This window comes from Oreochromis niloticus, linkage group LG14 (assembly GCF_001858045.2).
Source record: "Oreochromis niloticus isolate F11D_XX linkage group LG14, O_niloticus_UMD_NMBU, whole genome shotgun sequence".
Taxonomy (NCBI): Eukaryota; Metazoa; Chordata; class Actinopteri; order Cichliformes; family Cichlidae; genus Oreochromis; species Oreochromis niloticus.
This window is the reverse complement of record NC_031979.2, coordinates 31,662,192-31,686,635: the sequence shown is the minus strand read 5'-3', so window position 1 is coordinate 31,686,635 and position 24,444 is coordinate 31,662,192. Positions and strand designations below refer to the sequence as shown.

At 39.4% G+C, this 24,444-nt stretch overlaps 1 protein-coding gene across 1 annotated transcript; it reads left to right on the top strand.

Annotated features, from left to right (window-relative positions):
- Positions 1-29: 29 nt before the first annotated feature.
- cog6 (component of oligomeric golgi complex 6) lies at positions 30-23,736 on the top strand. Its single transcript, XM_003450148.4, has 19 exons — positions 30-180; positions 616-759; positions 3,930-4,001; positions 4,179-4,237; positions 10,458-10,569; positions 11,372-11,454; positions 11,683-11,753; positions 12,642-12,735; positions 15,307-15,435; positions 16,416-16,507; positions 16,752-16,816; positions 16,897-16,988; positions 17,379-17,496; positions 18,769-18,900; positions 19,053-19,220; positions 19,721-19,828; positions 21,425-21,478; positions 21,567-21,646; positions 23,237-23,736. Exons 1-19 carry the CDS (start codon positions 46-48, stop codon positions 23,382-23,384), a joined length of 1,956 nt encoding a protein of 651 aa, XP_003450196.1. The 5' UTR covers positions 30-45; the 3' UTR covers positions 23,385-23,736.
- Positions 23,737-24,444: the final 708 nt, after the last annotated feature.

The following is a 24,444-nucleotide window of genomic DNA, read 5'->3' as shown; positions in this document are numbered from 1 at the left end:
ACCACAACATCTCTCCGAAAGTTGACGTGGAAGTGTTTGTGTACAATGGCTGATACTAAAGTAGAAATTTCAGCTGACAGCTCGACTGCAGCACAAAATGCAAATGCGGCTTCACAGCCGAACAATCCTCTGTCGAGGAAGCTTAATAAGATATTAGAAACCAGACTTGACAACGACAAGGTAAGTGGGAAGACGTTAGCTTCTTGCTGTTTGGCTAACTAGCTGAATGTAGCAACGAAATAAGTCGTGTTTAAATCAGCCGTTCATTATTATTAGAATGATTTTTCGAAGTTAATCTTTCTAGGTGGCAGTTGATCATCTCTGACTCTATCAAAGCTCAGTAATAACATTGGTCAGATCTTTAGCTGTCCAAGACTTAGCTTTTTGCTGCATCCATTCACTTTTGTAATTCCACCAGAAAGTGCTTGTTATTTAGCTCAAAGCTGGTAAATATACACTTCAAGTGGGAAAATGCAGGCCACAAAACTATTTCCACATTTTATGTTCATTTTGAGATACGTGGATTTGTCAGCTAAAGCAGCAGATAGCTTGGGACATTACAGTTGTCACAACACTGCAGCTGACAGTAATGGTTTTGTTGCTTTGTACTTCCAGGAGATGCTTGAGGCTCTGAAGGCGTTGTCGGTGTTCTTCACTGAAAACAGTTTACGCACCAGGAGAAATCTTCGCGGGGATATTGAGAGGCGAAGTCTGGCGATCAACGAGGAGTTTGCGCTAATATTTAAAGAAGTAAAAGAGGTGATACGGAGTTTATTATTACTGATGAGCTCTAAATGCTGTGGGATCATAGCCAGAAAAATGTATAAAATATATGTGCAGTAACTGAGGTGGGTTGGGAATTTCCACAATGAGCAGGTGAATCAGTTAATTCTTAACTTTATTTTATAAAAACAGTAAATATTAGGACTTTTAATTTCTAAAAAAAAATTTCTAAAAAAATTTCAGGGAGTGAAATTAGAGAAGAGTGATTTATTAAGACTTCTACTACTTCCAAACAATTTATCTGGGCATTCATAGTCTTTTAATACTTGATATTTTGTTCTGACAAAGAATGAGTCATTACTTTTATGTAGTTCTGTGTGCCAATGTCATTTCAAAACTAATTCATTAATACTTTTAAAGTTGCTTCTGTGGAGAAAAATGCCAACATTCAATCATAGACATCTCTTCCCTTTATTTTAAGCCCTTACCAGCAGGCAGTTACAGGTATGTGCATACTTCAAATGCCCCAAAAATAATTTAAAGTTAGTTTTTGTTCTCAAACTAAGGAAGCACTGATTCAGTTTTTTCCGTTTCTGATACAAGGCTATGGTAGCCCTGAGAAATTAAAAATGCACTGTGACTTAAGAAAATATAACGATGATGATGATGATGATGATAATAATAATAATAACACTAATAATAATAACCTTGGTTAGACTGAGAGGCTGAGTGCATTGATAAGGTCTTAGAAGTTCTGCTATATAAGCAGGGATCTGTCCATGTAGAGCTTTATATGTTAATAACAGAATTTTAAAGTGGATTCTAAATATCATTGGAAGCCAGTAAAGGGATGCAAGAATAGGTGTAATATATGACCACCCCCTAGATTTTGTTAGCAGCCTTGCTGCTTGTGTTGTGCCCCAGATGGAGACGAGCCAATGAGGACCAAGAGATGCACGTGAAAAGTTAATTACAATAATCAAGTTTGTACTAAAAGTTAAAGATGATTGAATGACTGTAAAGTTGATTTTCATAATATTTCTGAAATGAAGGAAACATGACTGGGTGACCTGTGTGAGGTGTCGATCTATTGTTATTGGTAAGGGCGACAATGTTCTAACCAAGCTCCTTAGAAAAACTGTAGGAGCCGAGCACTAGAACCTCAGTTTTAACAGCATTAGGATGAAGGGAGTTTAAAATGTAAAAACACTTCAAAAGCACAGACAAATAAAAAGCTCACAAAACACGCAACAGAACACACACACACACATCGAGGGTGATTTAGAGGAGACAATAACGTGAGAGAACAGCTGCAGTAAACAGCTAACAGCAAATATATATCTACAGTATTATATGACTTATTATTTATTGCATTTCCTGTTTTTCTCTCTCACAACACTGACAGATCCCCTGCTTATTTTAGGCGTGTCTCAGTAGAGTCCGTTGCATCTTTCAGTTTCTGTCACTTCAGCAGCTTTACGATGTTGTCTTTACTTCATGTTATTATCTCCCTTAAATCACTTCTGTTGCAGTTAAGGGAGCTTTGGTTTTATTCAATTTTTATTATTTATAAGATTTTTTTTAACTTATTTTTCTTCAGTTGTATTTTGTGTGCTTTTTCAGCATTTATTCAATTAACGGATGTTTTTACCAGTGGTTTTGACCTCTCAGGCCACAAATACAATACACCGAGAGGGTACAGTACAATACTGATACCGTGGTATCAATATCAAGTACTGATCCAGTACAGTTGTTGTTTCAATAAACTGCATTACTTATTCTGAGGAGAGAAGAGAACTGGGAATCATTTCATCTTTTGTTTAAAGCAACAGCATATCCTACTGAACTTAAATGTAGAATGTAAATACTTCCAAGAATATAACTTTACAGAGTTGGTATTTGCTGGTAAATGATGAACTGGTAGAAGGAAAAAAATGCATTCATGTTATTTTGTAAATTTTGTTGCACAAGTCTCATTTAGGGTAAGTTTAAAGTCTTCACTGCATATGGCTGTAATTCATGGTCATCCTAGTTTCCTCTTCCCTGCTCTTAGTCACACTATGGGTGCATCACCTCACATACACACACAACATGCTGAGTGGAGCTAAGAAGATACAGATGCGGTAAACATAACAAGATTAGGAGTGAGTGTGCCTTGAGGGCAGCTATTCCCCCAACTTCAGACCACTGTGGCCCACTTTGACATGTGAAAACTGTCTGCCATGCAGTCAAACCTGTAGTCACAACTCTGAATATCACACAAATTTAATTTCATTATTTGGAGCCAATCCTAAAGAATTTTATTTTATAGACCTGTGCAAGGATTGGACCAAAATGACTATAATCTGATTTACCCTTTATCCTATAGAAGTAAGTCAGGTAAAATTTGAAAAGGTTCAGCTTTCAGAATTGTGTGTTTTGATCTGCTTAAAGTTTTTAAATTGCGTAAGGAAAAAAAAAATTTCAGTTGACTAATTTTTTTTGTTTTTATTTTTATTTTTTTTAATGAGTTGATTCCTCACATACTTGGGGAATTTCTGTATTAGGGAAAGCATGCTGGATGTTGTCAGTTATGTCAACTCATTTGACCACAGTTAACGGTTAAAGCTTTTGCAAACATACAGAGAAAAGCTTTTAGCATCACAGATGTGAAAAGCCTCCAAACTTCTCACCTTTTGATGTGAGCTTCCTCCCTGCTATGTTGGCTCTCCCATTAGAAACTGGTGCACTGCAGTTGATCTGTGGTGCTGTAAACTAAGAACTGAATTAAATGCATTGGCCTTTTAAATCAGTGTTTGTCACAACACCAGATCAAGCATTTTGAGTAAGGATCAGGCTGCTATCCAATCCAAATATCACATTAGTGCATTCCTTAATCGAAAGCTGATATCCAAGATCTGTCCTACAGACACTTTATCTCTCTTTATGCAACTCACTAGATCTTGTGCGAAAAGGCTAGTTATTGGGTGAGTCACTCATCTGAGTTTAGAGCCCAGATGACTTGCAGAAATCTAGTGCCCTGTCAAATAAAATAAAAATATGCTTAAAATTTTGATTTTTCTTTATCCAAAACACAAAAATGTTTGGTCTGGGCCAGCTTTAGAATTATTCTCACGGCACACTGTAGTACCACTTGTGTTTAGCTTTTTGAATGTGATCAGAGGTGCATCAGTGCTGGTGTAACTGTGATTTCACATGATCTGTAGGAGCTTGAAAGTGTTCACGAGGATGTCCAGGCGATGAGCACATGTTGTGAAGAAATGACCAATAGATTAAAGGTACGTTAATCAGCTCCATATGTTTCAAAATTCTCCTGTAAGTTTAAAAAACATGACCTAGTTTAGTCTTATGGGATTGATGGCGTGTGTCAAAAACATCACTCAAGTCATTATAGAGTTTCTTTTGGGAATATAGTTATTGTAAACTCTCTTTTAAACATAATTCCTCTTCTACAGGCTGCAAAAGAGCAAACACAGGACCTCATAGTGAAAACCAACAAGCTGCAAGGAGAAAAGTGAGTAGATTTGGATGTGTGTGGAGATCAGCTATGTAACTTGATGTATATTTATGTTTTTGAAAAAGGATACAGGTGAAGAATCAATTGTGAATTGTCCTTAAGAATAAACAAAAAGAAATAGACAATTCAGTTGGATGCCTATCATTTGTACTTAATGGCTGACTGACAATCTTAATATCTTTTATCACATTAATGGATGGAATAACTTGCGTATACTTAAGTGCACTGATGCACTTAAGTAAAATTCTGCAGCAGGAAAAAGATGGTTGACTTTGAAAGTGATGGGTTTTTATTGGACCCAGGTTTTTTTGGAAAAACAGAACATGCAGGATAGGGTAGCACTTTCTTGTTTTCCCATATTTGTCTCGTACTGTTAGATGCCAAAGAGGACTTCTCCATTTAACTGGAACATGTTTTAAAAAAATACAAGTGTAGTATTAGTGCTATTCTGATTGTTTACAATATAAGATAGTATATATAAGACTGAGGGCAGCAAAAGAGGAGCAGACAATAAAAGGCCATAAAACTAAAACTAATACAGAATCCTACAAATTCAGGCCAGTTATGCTTATTACTTATTTAACACTTACTTTAAATGACTAAAGTAAAAGTTGAAATATCTCTTAATTCAGCTGACTGTACACATAAATGGTTTATAAATCTGTAACACCTCTATACCACCTCTGCAAAAAGCAATGTTCTCATTTATTCATTGACACACACCATCGGGGGCAATGGGAATCAAATCTGGACAACTACCATCTGTCTTCCAGCTGTCCTACTTACTCCAGTGTTACAGTTTCGATATCCACAAGTATGTGGGGCTCAGCTTAGTCTTGAGTTGCTTGGTGGTTTATACTGCAGTGAATACTACTGCAAGTCATCAAGGTGGGCTCCAGTAGTGGCGTGTCAACGGGTATAATCCCAGCTTTAGATACAAAGGAAGTAGAAGGTTATCACTGAAAGTTCTCTGACTGTCACTCATTTAGGTGATAGTGTTACACGCTAACATGAACTGTACTTCTGCGTCAGAGCTACACTGTAACTACATTGTAACAGCATAACCGGAACCCTATTTTAACCCTACGCTGTAACCTTCTGCGACATGCATCTTCTGAGAAAGGTAACTACATGGGTCGACACAGAGCACAGCGACTTGAATGGTGTGGAAGTTTGCGGTGTAGGGGTGAAAGGAGTTTCTGGTTACTTTGTAAGTTAAGATAAATATTTCCCACAGAAGTCAAAATCAAGCTTAAATTGCATGTTTTAGTAAGTCAGCTTTTTTAAAGTTCTGGCTTTAACTTAGTAATATTATTGCACTTAAAAACCTTACTGCACAAGACAGTTAGGTGATTTGATTTTACTGATACCTGTGATAGGTTGCTGCATTTTTAACTGTACTTTGAATATAACTGTAAAATAATTAACAGTTAAGATTCAGAAGAACAAGACACAGTATTAATAATCCTTACAGTCTTCTCTTATATGTAAATGTAAATCTCAAAATCAAGGTTTCGGGGTTTTTTTCCTGTGCGCTCTCAGATCTAATTGAAGCCAGACTCTTACTGGAGAGCAGCCGTCAGTACATTCCTGCGTGGGTGTGTGTGTACATTAAGATTTGCTGACAGCACATATTAACGTCTATCAGATATGCAGATCCAGTACAGCTCATGATACAGAGTCAAACTGAAGACACGCAGTGTATATTGGGTACTGTCTTACAGCTCTTGGAATACTGATCGATATTTTTTGGTTGAAAGGCTTCCAATAATTTTTTATCTAGGTTTCATTAATCTGAATTTGGCCACAAGAGTGCTGGCAGCAATGCAAAAATAAAATGCCCCCCCTCCCAACATCCTGTTGGCTGATGGCTGACAATTTGGGTGGGGTTCATTAACATTTGTGCCAGATGTGACCTCCGCGCTTAGTGTCCTTGCGAGTTGACATGGAGGCAGGGGTAGATAATGTAGATTTCTGGCAAAAGACATTGCTGACAGCTGTGATGTACTGCGGCAATTCCATGCTCCACTGGCACAGCTTCAGGACCTCCTAGACAAAAAGGTGACATGGGAGCAGCGGCAGCAAGATTGAAGAGGAAGGAGATGAGTTCCGAGACTGAGAGCAATGAAAGACACCGGTGGGGATAAAGCCAACAGTGAGCGTGTGCAGGCAATTTTTTTAAAAACAATGTGTCGCTTTGTGCAGTGGGTCCTGTTGAAGGTGAACAGTCAGAGGTTTTACAAGAATGCCCTTCTGAGTGGCCTCTTGCCTTGTCTTTTTCTTTGCGTAGCAGTCCCGTGGGACCTGCTGTCTGTCTGTGTGACATTTTCATTTGCAGAACCGCAATGCCCCCACAACGAGATTGGACGGTGTGTGGATGCTGGGCTATGACCTTGTCTTCAGCAATTTTGTCCCAGAAGAGTTGCCAAGGGAAGTGTGCAGTCAGGCTGTCTTCCTTCAGCCACCCACCACTCAGCTCACTGCACCACCCCACTCCAGTCTTCTTGGTCTGATCTATTTCAGGTCACACAACCCTCTGCAGTCCCGAGACACTTCTTCTTTTTTTTTTATGTTTTGTCCTGTTGACACTTATTATAGCAGTGCTGCATTTGCCGCACAATCCCCCATGTTTTGCTTACAGGGCAGCTCTACTGAGAGAGTGTAATCGTTTTCAAAGGTCTGCAGATGCTCCAAAATTGTATTTACTTGGCCGAGGAGGCCTATCCTCTACTGTTTGCTGTCTTATCTGCCGGTGGCACTGTGTCATTTGTCAACACTAATGAAATGGAAGGCAACAGCAGATCACTTACAGTGTGCAGAAGCAAAGGTGGGAGCAGAGAGCTCCTTTGTTTCGAGCTGGTTCTGTTCAAAGATGCTGTCAGCAAGAGCACATTAGGTTGATATGTTGTGTGCTGTTCCGTAATGAAATGTAATGCTACCCACCTGTACTGCTTTGTGTGATCATTGCTTTAGTGTGACATGTCATGGTGTTGAACAAGTTTAGACATCTCACAAACAGATGTTTCCATGTAACCGCACGAGCCAGAGCTGAAGGGCATGAACTGTTGGAGCCGTTTACTGAGATACTCGTACTTGGCTGCCTGCATGGCTAAGATTTACCTGCATTTCCGTTGTGGCAGAAACTCATTTACCACATTAATTCCGTGAGCATGTGATGAATGATCAAATATGGATCCCTGAGAATAAATGTTCTCAGTACGATGTCGGTGCAGGTCATTAATAAATACAAGAGTGCTGAAACCCCTTAGAGAACAATCAGGGACATCAATGACAACCCGTGTAAAATGACACTTGAGCGTTATTAAGACTCAGCTTGCTGCTAATGAGGACATGGCTGTGAGTATGCCTTTGTGCTTTCTGATGTAACTGCATGCTCTCTCTGATCGTTGGCACATGGCTAACAGCTTTGTGAGTGCCAAATTTCCCTGCAATTCTTTGAAATGGCCCCTGATAGATGCTAATGCATAATCGACCTACATGCTTCTGAACTCGTGAGAGACGATTGGACATTTGCTTATTAAGGAGAGCAGTTGTACTATTTCTTTTCTTTTTTTATGCTTATATGCTTATCAGTCGTTTTTCAATTTAAGCAATATTGCAATTCTTTTTAAACAAGTCACCTTACATAAGAGCAAATGGAATTGGTAAACGGTGCTCTGCGATCAGGCTGTCAGTTTTTATAAACTTGGTGCAGCGCTATGAGCTTGGCAGTGTGAGGTAATTAAGAAGGTACTGACAAGGCTGTTTATGAGCTTGTGCAGTGTTATATTGCTTAAACAATTTCCATGCTTGAAGAGACTAAATCAATTGGCCTTATTGGTAAATCTGAGCACACGCCAGCAAAGACACAGACTGTGACTTGTTTTCATCGCGTCATGTAACCTAGCTCTAATTCAATTTTGCAGGTGTTGGATATTGTTAAGAACAAAGTTAAAATATTGACTTAATTTTCTTCTGAACCACTAGCCCATAGTCTCTAGTCATACTTACAGTGTGCTGTTTCCGATTCACTCAAGTACTTTGCCTCTCTCTGGTATTCAGTAATTGCAGTCTTGAGAAGAATGTGTCATGTCCTGACAGCACTGTAGAAAATGATCCTCCTGCTCCACTGTTCCTTTGCTCTTGTTTGGTGTGTAAGAGAGCTCCCACAATCCCCCTCTTTTCACCTTGTACAGCCTCTTTGTTGTGATTTACATCCTGGAGGAACGGGTCTGTCACTCCTGGCTCGGATGTGAGGGGGCATTTCTTATCTTCTAAAGGTGAATCTGATGATGCGGGAGCAAAGTTTTTTTGTGCTGCTGCTAACATGTCTGTCAAGTTCGGCGTTTCCACACAGCGAAGACGAATTAAGGATGCGAAACAACGGGGTATGAGTGCTGCCTTAGGATGAAACGCATTATGTCGTATTTTATTTAGAATTGGAAGTTGAGTAAATAATAAGTAGTGGTTCACCCATAATAACTGAAAATAAACACGTAAGCGTCATTGTTCCCTTTCAGAAATTGCTAATGATTTTTCTTTTTGTTGTTGTTGTACATCCGTGCGTTTGTCTTTTTATTCCCTCTCTCCCATTGTGAAGATAATAACTCAAGTACCTTAAATGATAGAAATTCCATGTTTATACCACAGTATCTGACTGTAGAACAGATGATCCAATTAGATTTTTGTCAAAGCCTGCTGCATAAATTTGCATATTAGTGATAAAATCGTTTTTCTTCAGACAGCCATTGCTCCTCACCCTAAACGAGTTTACAGATTTTGAATTAACAGTGAGTGTGTTTGTGTGAGGATCAGCATGTTCACATGGAAATGGTTTCTCTCTGTTTAGTTAATGACCTTGTTAGCATAGCTTGTTATTTTGGTGCGATATCAGTGTTTGAGTGCCTCTTGTTTTAATTTGTTATCTCACAGTAATGTGATGTTTTTTCACTTACTCCAGCCAATTTTCATTCCATTTCCCTCCCTTTGCCTTTTGAAGTTCGGTGCATTCTCTTCTCGCAGGTACTTCTTATGCAAAACATATAGGTTTGTTCTTTTACTTTACCTAAATATTGTACTGTTAGGTGTTTCTAACAGTCTAAAGAGCTGCTTTGGACAATCTCCTGGTGAAAACCTGAAACACAAAAGGCCAGTTTATGTAGGGGTTGCTCTGCTTTATTGCTGAAAAAGTTAAAAAAACTAAACTTTTTACAGTCACCACTTACAATTTTGATGTTGACAGGTAGCTGTAATGAAGCCAGCTTTTAAAGTATGCAATCCAGGCGTGCCGCTGGATCTGTTGTGTGCTGCAGCAAAATCTCAATAAAGACTTTGCTTGAGGTCCTACAGTGTGTGTGAGCCTTGGCAAGTTCTACAGAGAAATACTGAATTACTAGTTTCTGTAACAGTTTTACAACCCTTTACTTTCAGCCGGCTGAGCACTAGTAATGGCCATGTGAGACACAACTGTCAGATGGGTTCTTCTGTTCTACCCAAATAACCCAGTGATTTACTGATCTTTCTGCGCTTTTGCCAAAGAGAGAGATTATAGAGGAGTTGGCTCACACGGGGATGGAGGGAGGACACGCTGTTGTTCCACTATCCCGTGACAGAGTTCCCCATTTAACCGGGGCGGTTTCCATGGTCACTACTGTGTTAAGACACTTATCGTGACACTGATAGCGATCGCTCTGCAGTCATTGGTGACAAAACCTGGCCGGTATCTGGCTCTGTGCTTTCTTTGTGTCTCTTGTCTTTCTCTGATATTCAAGCTGCTTCACATGATGCCTGTGTCCCACCCTGCTTTTATTCTCAGTTTTCTCTGTTTGTGTGTGTATGTGTGTGAAGAGTGTGATTGCCATCTGCTGCAGGATTTTGATCATTACACCCTGTTGACAGCTTGCCCCCTTTTTTGTTAAATGAAGGCATATAAGGTCGTTTTTCAAACCTTTTTATTTGTGCAGTAAGGAAACACAAGGGGCCGTAACAAAATGCTGTGATAACACTCTTTGATGAAAGACTGAAGAAAAAAAATATTTTTTTTTAACAAAAATCCACAAGGGTTTTATAGAAAGACATAAAACATCATGATGATAAGCAAATACCCTGCTGAACAGAAACTAAAACAGAAGTGCATCATAAGGATAAGAAAAGGTTTTATTACAGTGCAGCAGTGACAAGTCAAGGAAATGAGCAACATTTATCTCTTTTCATTCAGTCAGCGTCTGGAGGTGAGGGCTCAGGTTGCTCAGGCATTCCTCACAAAGTTCCAGCTATCTAATGAGGAGATGGCCACACTACGAGGGTCTCGAGATGGACCCATTACTGAGGTAAATCTCTACTGTCATGAACAATGAATTTAAAAAAGTGATAAATCTTATGTTTTGCAGGGGAAGGTTTAGGAGACTTAGATCGACTGTATTTCACTTCTAATTTTTTTGACTTGTCTTCAGTAATCAGCTTTCTGCCAGAGGCTATACTACCTGCATACTCCATGAAATCTATAGTAAGATGTGAACAGTACTACAATTTCTACTGAATGCAAATACAAAAAGAAAACTGCATTATTGATCAAATGCACTTTATATTGTCCAGGTTTTTATGTTTTTTACTGAGTACAACACTTTGGTTCATTGTTGTTGTTTTTAAAATTAACTTTGTTTGACTGGCACTTATTTTGAAATGAGACAGTGCTTCTTCAGCTTCATATACATAATATCATAGTGTGTTTTAGAACGTTTTTAAAAAGCGTTGTGGTGCTTAGCACTGTTGCCTCATCGCAAGAAGGTCCTTTGTTTGAATCCACCAGCTGTCTGGGGCCCTCTGTGTTGAGTTTACATGTTCTCCCTGTGCCTCTCTTCTCTCTGGATACTCTGGCTTCCTCCCACAGTCCAAAGACTGTTTAGTTATTTGATGATTCGAAATTCACAGTAGGTTTTGTTGGCTGTCTGTCTCTCTGTGCTAGCCATGGGACGGATTAGCGACCTGTCCGGGGTGGAATAGGCTCCGGATGCCATGTGTTTTGTCATGCCCCAAAACAGCAGTTTTTTTTCCAGAATGTCAGATTGTTTTTGCAGTTCTGCTAGCATTATTGCTCAGATTACATAATATGTGTGTTGTTTATTTTGCCAGGATTTCTTCAAAGCTCTCAACCGAGTGAAGCACATTCATGAAGATGTGAAAATCCTCCTGCGAACTAACCAGCAAACTGCAGGGTAGGATGCACATTTCACTGTGTAGCTGCCTTTTGTCTCCACTTTCACTGAAATAAAAGAATGTCACTTACAGTAATTTAATCTGTGCTATATTCATCTCTATTAAATTTAATAATTTAAGTGGAAGAATTACCAGTAAAGTGTATTCACATCACTGTTGTGCTTCTGACATTATGCAGCAAGTCTCGAGTGTTTAATGTGTGGTCTTGGCTTGCATGCTTCTTCTAGGTTAGAGATCATGGAGCAGATGGCAGTGTTACAGGAGACCTCATATGAGCAGCTCTACCGCTGGGCTCAAAGTGAGTGCAGAGTAGAAATACACAAAAGGCATGTGCATGTTGTGAAAAAACAAAGAAAAGTATGATTTTCTATTGCTTTTGATCATGATGTGTTCTTTTTGGTTTCACATTTAAACAGAAAACTTTGCTCTTTCAAGTGAGAGTAATTGCGTGTATTGGATACATTTAAGGATACATGTGACTCATATCCTGTCTGTCTTTGCAAAAGAATGCCAGACCGCAATATTTTCCGCAGCTTAGCCATGTGTTTTGTCACTGATGTCAAATGGATTGGAAATAAACTGTTTAGGTCACAGTAACCTCATTTGTGTCTTCATGAAATTACAAAATGTAGAGCGTCGGCTAAATTATGAGCTGCTCTACACACGCTTGTTTTGCTGTGGTTTAGACCTGCCAAAAGCCTGAAATACAGAGATTTGTCAAATAATAGTTTGTTAACTGTGAAGTGACACCAGGTTAGAGCGTTGTTTGGTCATTTTTGAATTATGTATTTTGGGGAAACATCTTTTTTGTCAGTTGTTTAAGACTGAGAAACAAATTTTACTTGCAGATACAATTTCAGATTTATCTATTTTTCCAGCTTGAGTTGAGATTGACAACAGTGGATTGTGTGTTTTGCCACAGTCTGGAAGCTTGGCTGTGTGCTTGTACTGTGTGAAACACAAGCAGAGTCACCAGATTCAGGGGAAAATAGAAGAAGAAGAAAAAGACGAAAGAAAATTTGTTTTCTTCTTCTTCCTTGATTTGCTGTCCCCAGCAGGGTCGCCATGATCCACAACATTTAGCAACAAGGACTAGAGCATAACTCTCAAGACTTCAGTTGTGAAAATCATCAGATTATGCTCCAGTGGAAGTATTTCTTGTTTTATTTTCTTTCTTTCACCATAGATGAATGCAGGGGACTGACCCAGGAGACATGTGATATCAGCCCTGTCTTAACTCAAGCCATGGAAGCCTTACAGGACCGACCTGTTCTTTACAAGTAACATATAATCACACACACTAACAGAAGCACGTCTCTGTGTTTGTCTTTCTCTTTGTGTCAGCCTGTCTTAAAGTCCTGAACCACAGGATCATATTGTGGCTAAAACATTATTTTCGATTTCATAGTAATAATAACAAAGTAGGCCACAAAATACATCTACAAACATTCATTGCAAATCCATGCTGACTTCAAAATTATGTGGTATTTTTCACAGTGACTGTATTGCATTGTGTTATTGTCTTCTTTGGGCAGTCAGTGGTGAATAGTGAGAACTAAGGGCATTGTTGTCACTGTGATCTTGGAAAGAGAAGCAAAAAGCGTCTAAGTTATAAAATGACGGCCCGATACAACCAAATGTTGCCCTCGTGCAGCCTGTAGGAGAGGAGAGGGGAGGTCTGCTAAAAGGGAAAAAACAATCCCTCTAATTATAAAAATGCTCAAATAGTCTTAAATATATGTCTGCAAATTTCTGGAAAATCCTCTATAAGTAGTATAAATTCAAAGGTTGTATTTTGCATTTCCAAATCTACATCACTCATAGTTTTTATAAGGAGTATCCAAAAAAGACGGAAATCACTTTCCTTTGCACTCGGTTTTCCTGTCCAAAATTCACATTGTGTGCTTTTTAAAGTCAACAGACCTTGAAACAGTATAATGTACTGTGTAAGCAGTCTTTCTTTCTGTCATTGCTGATTGTTTATCTGCATCATTCCCCCTGCAGTCTACAGAAATCAGTGTAACATCTTTACCATTTTCTTGCTCATAAGCCAAAGAGAAATAGTCATCAGTCTTGGTTTTTTTGTTTTGTTTTGTACAGTTACATGTTTCCAATTCAGTTCAGTTTTATTTATATAAAGCCAAATCATAATAAGAGTTGCTTCAAGGTGCTTTATATTGTAAGGTAAAGAGCCTATAATAATACAGAGAAAACCCCCTATAAGCAAGCCCTATGGCCACAGCGGGAAGAAAAAACTAATATTTAACAGGAGAAGCAGTGACAGAATCTGAAAAGTAGAGAGGGACTTTTGATTGTAACGGGGGATTTATACTTCTGTGTCAAATCTATGCTGTTAGTACGTGTTAACCACAAAACTCTTTCTAACCAAGACATAACCTACACCTTAACCCGATGTGCCCTGCCTGGAAATGCAACTACACGTTCCATTGAAGTAGCCCACAACTATTGCGAACGACCTATTCAGTACTGTCTGTGTATTTCTGGGTACTTTTTTGCTGCAGTTATTGAATTTATCAGTGAGAGAATAACAATCATTCAATATAAGGAGTTATAGTCATAGCCTCAACATAAGTAGAGGCTAAGACACAGATTTCAGCAAATTTGTGGAGGGAGATTGCTGAATGCCAGAATGTACAAAGAAATATCAAAGCTACAAACTCAAGGGGCAAATATGTTTGTCTCTGCGGAAAAAAACCACAACACAGAGTGGAGATCCAGGAGGGAAAAAAGTCCCGACCTTCTGTTTGTTTCTATTGTGGCTGACACCAGATTCAAAACACTGGGACGTGACCACAAGGTAATTAACACATAAAACTCCATGCAAAAGCATGAATGCTTTTAACAGTGATGCCACTTATGTAGGTTATGTTGTAGGCTCTACAAAGATTGAGCGCATTAGTCTAAATCCACAGTAAGCCTGTAAATACAACTTGGACACGCATAAATATCGATGCTTTGACTGAAGCAACAGAATGAATGCAGGGGTAATGCTCTGTGTGCTCAAAATTAGCCAAATGCATTCAAATGTATAAAGGTGTGCTACGGATCAAAGAATTTCTAATTGATCAAATTTTCATCGCGTATCAGGCTAATTCATTTTGGTCACTGTCTCGCACAGTTGTGTTATTGAAGCAAATCCACTCAGACCAAAGCTAGGACTTGACACATTAATTCCAAATTAAACGTGTTAAATTGAAAAAGCTAAGGAACAAAAAAAATTAATTGCCCAGTGTTTTGGACCATGTGAGTCAATAACATTAAAACATATTACTCACAGAAAGAGGAAAAGCTTAAGGGCTGAATCAACATGTGTTTTAAACCACTGAATATCAGTATCTGCAAATAATTTATACCTTCTAGTACAGGAGAAGGTCATTCGTCCTCACAGAGAACAAATATTTGCTCATAGATTTTCCGAGGCATACCGTGAGATTAACGAGACGAGTGAAAGTTTCACACGTTTTTGTTTTTTTTTCACTTTGTTTGTTTTTGTGGCAGACCTCTATTGTCTGTCCTGCTTTCTCGGAAATGCACCTGTCTCTGCACCCACAAAGTTTCCAGGGTCAAGCTCTGGCTTTGGATGTTGAGGCTTAGAGAGAAGATAGGAGAATTTTTGGAATCTTAAGTCAGCGCTATCTTCTGTTTAGTCTGTCACAGAGCCTGACACTGCATGGTCTTCAGAACAACCTTAAACTCTTTCCTTCTGGAAAAGCTCCCTTCATTGTTGATCTTACCAGCTGACCACACTGCAGCCTGCACAACAGTACAGCTGCTTTTTTCACATTACATTTGGTTGTTAATTATTGCTTTTTTCCCTTTTGTTTTGTAAGGTACACTCTGGATGAGTTTGGCACTGCACGCAGGTGTGCCGTGGTTCGAGGTTATATCGACGCCCTCACCCGTGGTGGGCCAGGAGGAACTCCCCGCCCTATAGAGATGCATTCACATGACCCTTTGAGGTACAACTCCCCTCACACTGTAATTTTACTTTAGGTTCTCAAACTGGATTTAAGAGTTGAATACTGCTTTTTCCAATCTTAAAAAAAAGAGCTTATTTTCATATAAGTATGATCATTTTTAAGTTATCAGGTCTGTGGTAAGTCCTTTATAGTTTAGGGAGTCTTCCCTTTACGTCAGGAATATCTAGGTCTGCACATCTCAAAAGACAAATGGCTGTTTGTCTTTAATTCTTTGATGTTGTTGCATAAATAACAGATCAATTTTTTTAAAAATTGGAAGAAAAGTTGCAGAATCTTGAACAACTATTACTTATGAAAATTCAGTTTTTGATGATATGATAAGGAGAGCTTCTCTAATAAATTATTCAGTAGAACTTTAATAAACAGACACATACACGCCTCACACTGTATATCAAGAAATACTCTACAGTTCTTCAGAAGCACAATCATGCCTTTAAAATATTTAGGCTATAAGTATTCTAGAGCGTAAATCAATCACAGTTTGTTCCTTACTCCTTCGAATTTGGACTCTTAAAACCCAATTCAGGAAGATATTAAATGTCTATTGAATAACAGGATCTGAGTGTGCCCGAGTTTCCTGTTGTACCACACACTCCATCTTCCCCCTTCCTCCTCTGCCCAGGAGCCAAATGGGAGATTTTCTCAGAACACCAGCCATGTTTGGAACACAAAATCACCTCCACTTTATAGGAAGCACCAACAGTTCTGAGAACATCAAGTTCTTTCTCAACTCCTTATGTCCTCGCTCACACACTCGCAGTCACACAAACATACACTATAATAATTTAAGCTTAGCTTTCCTGTTTTTTTACCATTATGTAACACTAAAATTCATGCTGTGTGTTTTTTGGCTGAGGGGAGTGAAACGCGATGGCCCACTGATGTAGCTGTGACCGCGGTATGGAAAGATTAGCCTTGGCTCGGTCCATTGTTTACATGCTGTTTTGTCACCCTTTCAGGTATGTTGGGGATATGCTGGCCTGGCTGCACCAAGCCACTGCCTCAGAGAAAGAGCATCTGGAAGCTCTGCTGAAACAAGTCACTCTGCAAGGTAATGATAAATTATACAATGCACAGTTATAGTCCCATCATTTAGTTCAGGTTTCTGTCCTAAGGCTACTATGGTTGTATGATGCCAATAGGAAGTCATATAAATGGTCTATTCACTAACTATGTTATAGTTAAGGAATTATGTATTTTTTCTCAGTTGTATATTTATGAATACAGTGATTACATATACAGTGATCTGAAATGCTAATGTATTTTTTTGTCTTTGTGCCTTTTGCTTGCATTAGGCGTGGAGGATAACATGCAGGAAGTGGTTGGACACATTATAGAAGGAGTCTGCAGGCCGCTAAAAGTAAGCAATCACATCAAACAACTGGGCGGCTGTTTGTGCATCACTATTTGACTGATTTGCTCACCGTTAATGTTCCTCAGGTTCGGATAGAACAAGTCATAGTAGCAGAGCCAGGCGCTGTCCTTCTTTACAAGCTGTCCAACTTGCTCAAGTTCTACCACCACACCATCAGGTATTTAAAGTTTTGGTCCAAATAACTCAGCAGCAACCGCAGAGCTGAAATGAAAGGTTGATTAATCAGCAACAAAAACCTGAAAAACATCAATTTCAATAATGAAATAATCAATGAACTCATTGTGCAGAACAAAGAATGTTGTGGCTTTTTCGACTGGTTTTTGCAAACTGTGGAGTTCGTCTCTTTTCTATTTTATTTTCCATTAGTCATTACACTAACTTTCAGGTTTCATGCCCTTGGTTGGACAAAAGATGCTACCTTAAGCTTTTAAAGTGTGAGATTTCTTCTTTTTTTTCTGCTAAAGGACGGTAAACAAAAGGTAATTGATCATGCAAACATACACTGAATGTGGCTGTCTGATTATCTCCCTATTTGGTCTTTGTCCAGCTCAATCATTGGAACCAGTGTGGCCTCCTTGCTCATCACTATTGAGGAAATGCACTCACTCAGCAAAAAGATGTTCTTCAACAGTCTAAGCCTTCATGCAAGCAGACTCATGGACAAGGTAGCATAATCCACAGTATTGTTTTCCTTCACACATATGTGGGGAAGTGGCTGTTTAAAAAAACACTAGTGCAGACATAATAATACAGAATAGGACGCTTGTAGTGTAATTTAGAAAAGGTGTCACCACATTGTCTGTCCAGCAGAGAGCACTCTGTCTTAGTTATGTACCATATACTCTTGTGTTACACATTTACCATACAAGCAAAATGTCCCTGGTTCGATCCCACAAGGACACACAGCTCGTTCCTTTGAGGTTGTGTCAGGAAGGGGATCTGTTGTAAAAATCAAAACATCCAGAGCTACCTGATGTGGAGACTCTTTGTGACAAGGAAGAAGCCAAAATCAGCTTTTCTAGTAACAAATCTTCGTTGATATTGTAAACTAGTTTGTAAAATACTGTGTTAGAAAGTTTATAAATAGTCACATCATCACTTTTCTTTTTTGATAAACCTTCAATTTACTATTTGTGTATGATTATAATAAATATCTGGTGAAATGTCAGTATTTATTTATTTTTTTGCCCCCTAAAAAAGATCATCGGCCTCAAAAAGCCAGTATCGGTTAGCCTCTTTAAGACATCTTAACTAAAGAAAGAGATAGAAGTTCACAATGTTCTTTCATAAAAATGTTTAAATGACAGTGTAGTGAAGTTTAGTATTGCACCATGTGGACACACGTTGTATATTTCAGCTCTACGTCTAAACCCTCAAAGACAACAAGGCTATTTCTGAACCACTTATGCTCGTAAACAATTTCGGCCTGCTGGCTGCAGCATCAAAATGGCGCTAGCTGCCAAGAAACACCAGACTTGTCACCATTTAGTCAAATTGGCATCCAAATATACCTCAGCACGAGCAGTAGCTCTTCCACATTACACGCTGGCTGTGTCCCGATCGATAGCAGTTACAAGAATTATCGCTGTAGCTTGCTGTTAATCAAATTGGAGGCCCTCAGGGTTTTGGTGTCAATTCCACCTAATGCCAGGAACACAGCTTTCTCATAATTTGCTCTATTAGTTGGACAAAGGTGGCCATGCTCAGTTCTACATTGTGTGTCCAGAGGCCAATAAAATCAAAACCCTCTTCATTAAAAAAAAAAAGCAGCTCAACCGACTGAGGATCAGTGTGATAGCAGGTTGTAGCGTTGTGTGTAGTGACAACTTGCCTGTGTGGAGGTTACAGCCTGCACACAACTAACCTTTGTGAGTGCCATTTTGGTTGTTTTTCTACTTCGCTTACATCTTGTCTTATGGCGCCGTCTGCCTGAGCAGGTGGAGCTACCACCTGCAGACCTGGGACCTACAGCCTCCCTCACTCAGACCCTCTCCCTTCTCAGGGAGGTGTTGGCCTCCCACGACTCCTCAGTAGTTCCTCTGGATGCTCGTCAGGCTGACTTTGCTCAGGTAAATACATGTTTCTGGTTTAAAAAAAATTTATTTCCTAAACTAACCTCCCTTTATTGTTGTCTATTGTAATATTTGTTTCCGTCTATTAATTTAGAAAACGTCGTATTTAACTAAGTGATTAAGGCTTTGTTTTACATTTTCTCTCCCAGGTTCTTTCTTGCATACTGGACCCCCTCCTACAGTTGTGTACTGTGTCAGCCAGTAATCTTGGCACAGCTGACATGGCTACATATATGGTCAACTCACTGTATGTCATGAAGACCACATTGGCCCTCTTTGAATTTACAGATAAGAGGCTTGAGATGCTCGAGTTCCAGGTCTGTTCCAGTTGTAAACATACATAAATAATTAGCGAATTAGACATTGTTTTGTTCATTTTATGTATCTGTATTTGATGAATAAGTAAACACCGTGATTCTAATAACAATGATTAAAAACCATACCCTGGTATGGAACAAGACTTATTGAATCACAAGTCTCTGTTATTCCACATTACTGCATCTGTATTGTTCATTATTAATAGCTGATAATTATTCCCATCCTTTTCATTACAATCCGCAGAGGCCAAATCTTTCACTAAAGAGATCTAATTTGCTGTCTCATAAAAGGGTGTGCATCGTGCATTGTTGTTCACGCTCAAATAGTCCATCTATCCCTTTATTTTTAGCACTTTTTTTTGTGTAATTGAACACCACAAGAGCTCCAGTAGAAGCTTCATTATCAACAGCACAGTGATTCTCCATTAATCACAAGTACCATTTATTCACAATGCAGGCTTGGACTCGAATTTGAAGCCACTCTCTCCCACATTTTTCAGATCGAGGCTCACCTGGACACTCTGATCAACGAGCAGGCATCCTACGTGCTGACCAGAGCCGGACTAAGTTATATCTACAACTGTGTCCAGCAGCACAGTGCTGAACAGGTCTCACACGGAGCACTTAAACACATGTTCACATGTGCTCACTTATGAGTTTATAGAACTGGATTTTTTTTCTGTCATTTCTCTTGTTAGACACACTAATGGTCCTCCTCTTTTTTCTTTTTTTTTTTAATAGTATACAGACTCCCGCAGTATTGTTTGCACTGCCGCTTTGAGACACATTTATAGGTTTTACTATTGCTATGGTTACATGACCAGTTTCTTTGTTGGGGCATAATAGCATTTCCATCAGATTTTTCAGATGAAGGCAACAGAGAAGGGCAGATTTTATCAGCTTGTATTTAAAGATGGGCTCTCCAGTAGTGTCCTGTGCAGATAGGAGCTAGTGAGCCTTCCACCCTCTTTATGACACATTTTGCCATTGGACTGACTAAGACCCATAGTTGTGGTTTAGCATGCAAGCTTTGACTCTGGGTCATGTCAGTACACACCACACCCTGCTGCTGCAGTTCAACACAGAGGTCAATCATAAACTGTGATCTTCTGCAGACTATTTCTCTGCCCGGGTGGCCTGTCTTGTTTTTTTTGTGGTTGTCTTTTGAAAAAGATTAAATCTCGCCTTTTGCACTTGATTCCATCCCAACTGTTTAACTCCTTAATACTGAGTGCTGTATTTTGGGGTTTTTTATGATGCATTAAATTTCAGAAACAAAAAAACAAAACAAAACTATGATTATAAATGACGCTTTTCACAGAGCTTGTTGCTAGCAGATGACTTTGTAGGTTCATAGTATGTCTGTTAATGTATCCATATCCCTATAAAACGACTCTTTTGCTTTGAACCTTGCACTGCTTTCTATTTGCTGGTTTTAATGTTGGCAATTTAGGCGTTTAAGCTTGACTTAATGTTACCATTCTGGATAATCAGTGGCAGCTAATTGCCTCAAAGGTATCTGCTGTTGTGTACACACAGTCAGACATTTATTTACTCAGTGTAGTTAACGTCAGGATTTAGGAAGGGCGTTTCTCTTTTTCACAAATCGAGGCGTGCATTTCTGATTTCAGTAATTTTGCAAAGATGAACTACACAGGCAGGTATTTTGCCATTCTGTGTCTTATAGGTCAATTAGAGGTTGGCTACTGACTTAAAATAGTGTCTTTGCAGATTTCAGATTGTAAATCATCTAAACCACGTATAATTAAATCAGGAATAGCTCCAACAAACCCGGTTAGGCCTTTAAAAAGGACAAGAAAGGAAGTGTCATGCACGGATGCATATTTACATTTATAGATGCTGAGATAAAGGTGACATTTTATCATGATATAGCACTTAGATCATATCATCGAGCCCTAATGTAAATCATCTTTCCAGCCAGCTCTCTAGGGGTCAGCTCAGCCATGCACAATTACGATTACCTTTTTGTAAGCATTTTAAGTTTTGGCCAGAAGAGCAGGTTTTAGGTGCTGCTCAAGGCAGCATAGACAGTACACAAAGAAACCTTTTTAGTACTGCATGCAGACATGAATAAATGGAGACCCTCCACTTCCTTACCTTTGTTCAGTTCTTCACATTGTTGCAGCTCGAGCGCTGTGACCTGGAGGTGGATTCTGAACTGACGGTTGCTTTTCTTTTCTTAGGGTGCTCTGTCCCTCCTCCCCGGCATGGACAGCTCTTCTGTGAAGGCGGCAATGGTGAGTTATGCTAAATGTGTTAATAAAGCTAAGGCCCATGTGGATACCTGATTCATGATCCCTGCTGTTATCCTTCGCATGCAAACAGGTCCAGTTTGATCGGTACTTGTCGTCCCCTGACACGCTTGTGATGCCGCAGCTCAACTTCCTGCTAAGTGCAGCCATCAAGTGAGTTTCTGTCCGTAATGTTGATAGGTGTTTCTCTGTTCACACAGAGAACAGCATACATGCAATATTCAGGCCTCAAATTAAATGTTTACCCAAATCACCTGGTGTAATAACAGAGTGGAGAGCGTTGTTCTGAGTGAATAAAAATAGAACAGGAGCATCGACCTAATAATGTTCAACATTCATTACTTACTCAGATGTAATATGATCATTACCGCATTCTAAACAAAACACTCGAATAAATGCACAGAGAGTTTGGATACTAAATTGCTGAAGCCACCAACACATCAAGAGCACGGTGGGCAGGACTGGCTGTATTTGTCTTACTGATCAGAAAAAGCACATGCTTTTAGCTCAATGCAGCTGCTACATTGGAGGGCTCTTTCTATGAGTTACGTTTACTGGAAAGTGCAGCAGGCTTGAGGAGCACTCTGTACCTCAGGTTAATGTTCTCTATTAATGGACATGGAGGACTGATGGGCAGGACGCCATTAATTAGCTTCTGGTCCATTTCTCACCCTCGCTCGTTCCCTGAAATCATCCCTCCTCTTTGTCTTTCTCCCTCTCTCCCCGCTATCGCTCACGTCCGCTCCTCTGCTCACCTAAACACATATAAACAGCCGCCTGCACTCTGAAAAACGCTCCTGGAGCCCACAAATAATGGGAATGTGATTTTAGACCCGTTTCGCTTCACTTTTTTTTTTCTTTCTTAGTGCACTTGGTTTGGAGTGTGTGGTGTTACACTCAGCACTGTGCCACCTCGTTCTCTGCGGGCCAATTAAAAATATGGATTCTCAAGAGCGTGAGTGGGATACAACCAAGGTGCTCCCACTGTGTGCCCGAGCCCTCTCACCAGGCTCTTCAGCCCAGTGGTTCTATCCTCTGTTTCTGCTGCACTGCAAATAAAATGGTCACTTAATGTTTCTTGGACAACACTGAAACAAATCCTGTCTGTAGGTAAAGAAGTCACAACTAAAACAAAACGTAGTAATGTTCCTTTTTTGTTATTTTCCAATTATAATTAGTTCCCCAAAATATATGAAAATAATGTCTTTCACAGTATTGTAAACGCCAACATACTAACAAATAGAAAAAAATGGCTTTATTATAATATAAGTACAATTGTCAAAACTTGTTGCCAATTGTTGTTTTGTTTTGTTTGTTACTACATTTTAGAGCTTTAGAACTTTAGATGAATAGTGGCGCCAGATCTTAATTGCATAATTATGACGTCTGTAAAATTGGAACAGAAATCAGAGAAAGAGATTAAAAGTCCCTCATGTGAGCGGTATTTTCTTTGCCAAGTCAGTATGTGTTGTTGTGGCAGTCACCTGATTCTTGTGCCTTAATGCTGTAATATGCGTCCATAGATGGCAGTGTGCACCACACACTGTTGCTCTTTGTTTTGGTACAGCAGTGGCGGCACACATTGGTCACATGAAAAGACACATCTCATTCAAGGCTGACTTTATTCAGCTCTCGATCAGTGATTAATTGCAACATGCCTTCACTTGCCCGATTAAGAAAAGCTTAAATTTGACACTGCAACATTGACGGTTAGGTTTTCACGAGTTTTATTTGTTTGTGCAGGGAGCAGATTTTCCGCCAGTCGACGGAGTTGGTTTGCCGAGCCTACGGGGAGGTTTACACAGCTCTGACCAGCCCAGCTAATGCTTACAAGGACCCAGAAAACCTGGTGCCCAGATCCCCTCAGCAGGTTCAGACCTTGCTGTCCTGAGAGACACTTTTGTGCCACTTTGTTGATCTCAAATACACCAGGCGAAGCACAGGCCCAGCAAAGGTCGGGGTATTTAAAGAGCCATATAGGTTGTATAGTGTAAGAACATCAAAGTATATAAAACTAGGAGTAAAGGTGGGGTACTTTCTGGGAAATGTGGGATGTGGGTCACTGACCTCAGAGAGAGACAGGACCTGTAATATAGAGAGCATTATATGTATATGCTGTATGATGTTTTCACTGCGGCTTTCTATCTGTTTTAACACTGTGTACTCTTTGGGTTCTATAATTGTATCTGTAAAGTATCTGTACTGAAAATATTGAACATTATATAAAACAAAACAAAAAATAATTTAACAGGCTTGTCCAATTTTTCCTTCACTATACTGACAGGGAAAAACTAAACAGCATTTCAAGGGGGAACCTCAGAAGCTCCAACAAAGGCCATGTTTATTTCAATCGCAGCTGTTTTAAGTTGTGGTTTTAACACAGAATTTATTTTTTGATGGGTGCAGTTGGCTTCCATGCAGTCCTTAATATGAGTTCAGTGAGACTGAATCTAGTTGCTGACCATACATTTGATCTGAGAGCAGTAATTTGTCTATACATTTACATATAAAACTAGACTAACTTTCAGCCTAAAGTGCAGTATAATTTCTCGTCATTTGTAGGCATACACCTTTAAATTAAAGTAACACTATATGGGCAAATGTATTAGGTCACACATCATTGAATTTAATAATTCTTTGGGATTGTTTTTTCTGGAGTTGTCCTGGGTCTTTTAGCTCCAGGGAAATCTTAATGCTTCAGTTTACTGAGACATTTTGGACAATTCTATGCTTTCAATTTTGTGGGAACATTTTGGGGAAGGCCCTTTTGTGTTCCAGCACGACTGTGCCCCAGCGGATAAAGGTTCATAGTAGCATGGTTGGATGATTTTGGTGTTTAAAAACAGACTGGCCCACACAGAACACTAACCTCAAACTCAATGAACACCTTTGGGATGAACCAGAATGGAGATTGGATGAAAATTCCCATAGACACACTCCATGCAAGCTGC